This window comes from Opisthorchis viverrini, assembly GCF_000715545.1.
Source record: "Opisthorchis viverrini unplaced genomic scaffold opera_v5_34, whole genome shotgun sequence".
NCBI classification, from domain to species: domain Eukaryota; kingdom Metazoa; phylum Platyhelminthes; class Trematoda; order Opisthorchiida; family Opisthorchiidae; genus Opisthorchis; species Opisthorchis viverrini.
Window position 1 is genome coordinate 1,446,418 of NW_008751690.1, and position 2,284 is coordinate 1,448,701.

General features: G+C 46.5%; 1 protein-coding gene across 1 annotated transcript in view; it reads right to left on the reverse strand.

Moving 5' to 3' along the window:
* T265_02682 (hypothetical protein) overlaps positions 1–1,831 on the reverse strand; it is a gene marked incomplete at both ends in the record, with an annotated part of 7,213 nt that extends 5,382 nt beyond the window's left edge. Inside the window, 4 exons of the mRNA XM_009166984.1 lie at positions 14–233; positions 890–1,004; positions 1,041–1,264; positions 1,600–1,831. Coding sequence (XP_009165248.1) covers positions 14–233; positions 890–1,004; positions 1,041–1,264; positions 1,600–1,831 — 791 coding nt within the window. The remainder of the gene's footprint in view (positions 1–13; positions 234–889; positions 1,005–1,040; positions 1,265–1,599) is intronic.
* Between the last annotated feature and the right edge of the window lie 453 nt (positions 1,832–2,284).

The following is a 2,284-nucleotide window of genomic DNA, read 5'->3' on the forward strand; positions in this document are numbered from 1 at the left end:
AGGCCAGCTGAACTGCTCTTCGAAGTGTTCGGCCCATCTTTCCAGTCGACGTTTTTGCGAGTGAATTAATGAGCCATCTTTTTCACTTATCGTTTCGCTGACCGTCGCTTTCCTAGGGCCAGTCGATCGTATCAGTTGATAAAGGACACGGCTGTTTCCCGTAGCAAAAGCCTTCTCCATCTCCCGAGCTTTCGATGTCCACCAGAGCTCTCGGTCTTTCCTTAGACTCTTCTCTATTTGGAGCCAGACCTGATAGTTTCATTTAATTTCTGACTTGATGAGCTCATTGAAAGGCGTTGTTGGAGTCCAGACAGGTATTCCGAAAGGAACTGCAGACAGTGATCGGCTTTGGTGAGCGGTAAACGAGGGCCATGTGGTCCATTTGGATTCGGGACTGGCATGATGGTAGGCACCAAATCCGAAACATCTGAAACAGGCACTTTCTGTAGGCCACATTTCCGACATGGGACGATCGCCCATTCGGGCATCAACAGCGTTTAGCATACCTGCCCGAACTTTCATATCACGGGCAAACACGACTAAGTCCGAGCGGCATTCTGTCGTCTGTATCGAGTGGAATACCCCTACTAACCCCATGAGCACTACATGGTAAAATTGGCACGTGCGGAATTGGCTTGTATTATCCTGCTCACCGAATTGTAATTGAAATGTCCTTAAGAATACTGTGTCGAAGGCAATTTTATCCGCCGATCCTACCGAACAAGGTTTCCACACTTAACGGCCGAAGAGAGCCTTAAACGCACTTTCCCTAATTCGGTTTCCGCACAAAACTTCATGTTTAGAAGACAACTTGGAAAAGTGAAGTTTGTTTCTGCAGGAACACCAAAGGCACTTTTTACATAAGGGGAAGTTCACTTCTTCTTAGCACCACCAAGAGGTTGTCCTTTGTCCTTTCCTCTGAGTTTCACGCCAAGAGCTTTCTCAATCTTCGAAAGAATTAGCTGGTTCTTTACAGCTCTTCCTTGCTCGTAGTCGGAAATGACCTAAAGAGTAAACAACTCGGAGACAACTCGACTTACCTGGGGCTTCTCATTTATCCTAGTAGCTAGCTCTTTCTGAGTAAGCCCTTTATCTTGGCGCGCCTGCATGATGAGTTTGCCAACATCCATATCAACCAAATCATTGTGTAGGTTTTCCGTTTCTTGCTCTAATTTAGCGGTGTTCTTATCTATGGTACGTTGTTTGTTTTGCCCTGCAGACCATCGCTTGTGTGTTTCAATTGGATCACCCCTACGTTGCGCTGCTGAAAATGACTAGAGTTATGTGCCCATATGAGTCGTTGGGAGAATAACTCACAGAGTTAGTTTTTAGTGCGACAGGTCGGGCCTCAGCCATCGGTAGCACGCCCCGGAGACATCCGCCATTAACTGCCTCGGGTAGGGCATCAAGGTCAACCTCAGGTCAGATTCCAACGGTTTGGCTAACGGAACCATGCATTGACACACGGAATCGATAGATTTACCCAGGATTCCCTGGTCGGTTTGTTCTTGCTGTTCCGCGACTGTCATATATCTGAAAAGCACACGCAAAAAGAAGGGTGTAGCACTGCTCCTTAAGTAGCGGTCTGAGGAAGGACACAGAGTAATTGGAAGTCCGTGCTAATAATAGGGGAGAAGGTGCACCAAATCATCTGTAGAACGGCGAACGCCCTTTGGGCCGCTTTCTCATAGTGCAGTGACAGGGACATATTTGAAGGGAGCCACGTACACAAATTGTTTTTGTCATCCATCATCATAATTTCTCCAGGGGCACTCTCACCATGCACGACATAGGCCTTCTCTGAATGACATATGAACGCACTTCTTGTCATTCACAGGAGGGCGCTAATCCAACGACCACGGCTTCACAGTATATACATACATTTTGTTGGCGCTGACATCGGAACTCCAGGGTTTCAAGTCGTCCGCAAAAAAGTAGACATGGACTTGTAAGAACATATAGAAGGTCTTTGACCTATATCAGAAACAGAAGTGCCCAGAAAAACGGAGCCTCGAGGAACTCCGATGAGGACCGGAGCTGGGGAAGAGTGAAGCGAAACTACCTTCACGAAGAATGTTCTGTCTGATAGAAATGCCCTAATCCAGTGTAGAATTTTCCATTGAATCCCGTATGACTCAGGTTTACGGAGGAGCGAGGCGAGTTGAAATCGATAGAATGATTTTGATAAATAAAAAATATGACATCGGATATGAATGCATGTAGTGGTCTGGCTGCCCAGTAAGTTACTCCACTAGGAGTGCTTGGCAAAGAAGTAAAAATAACA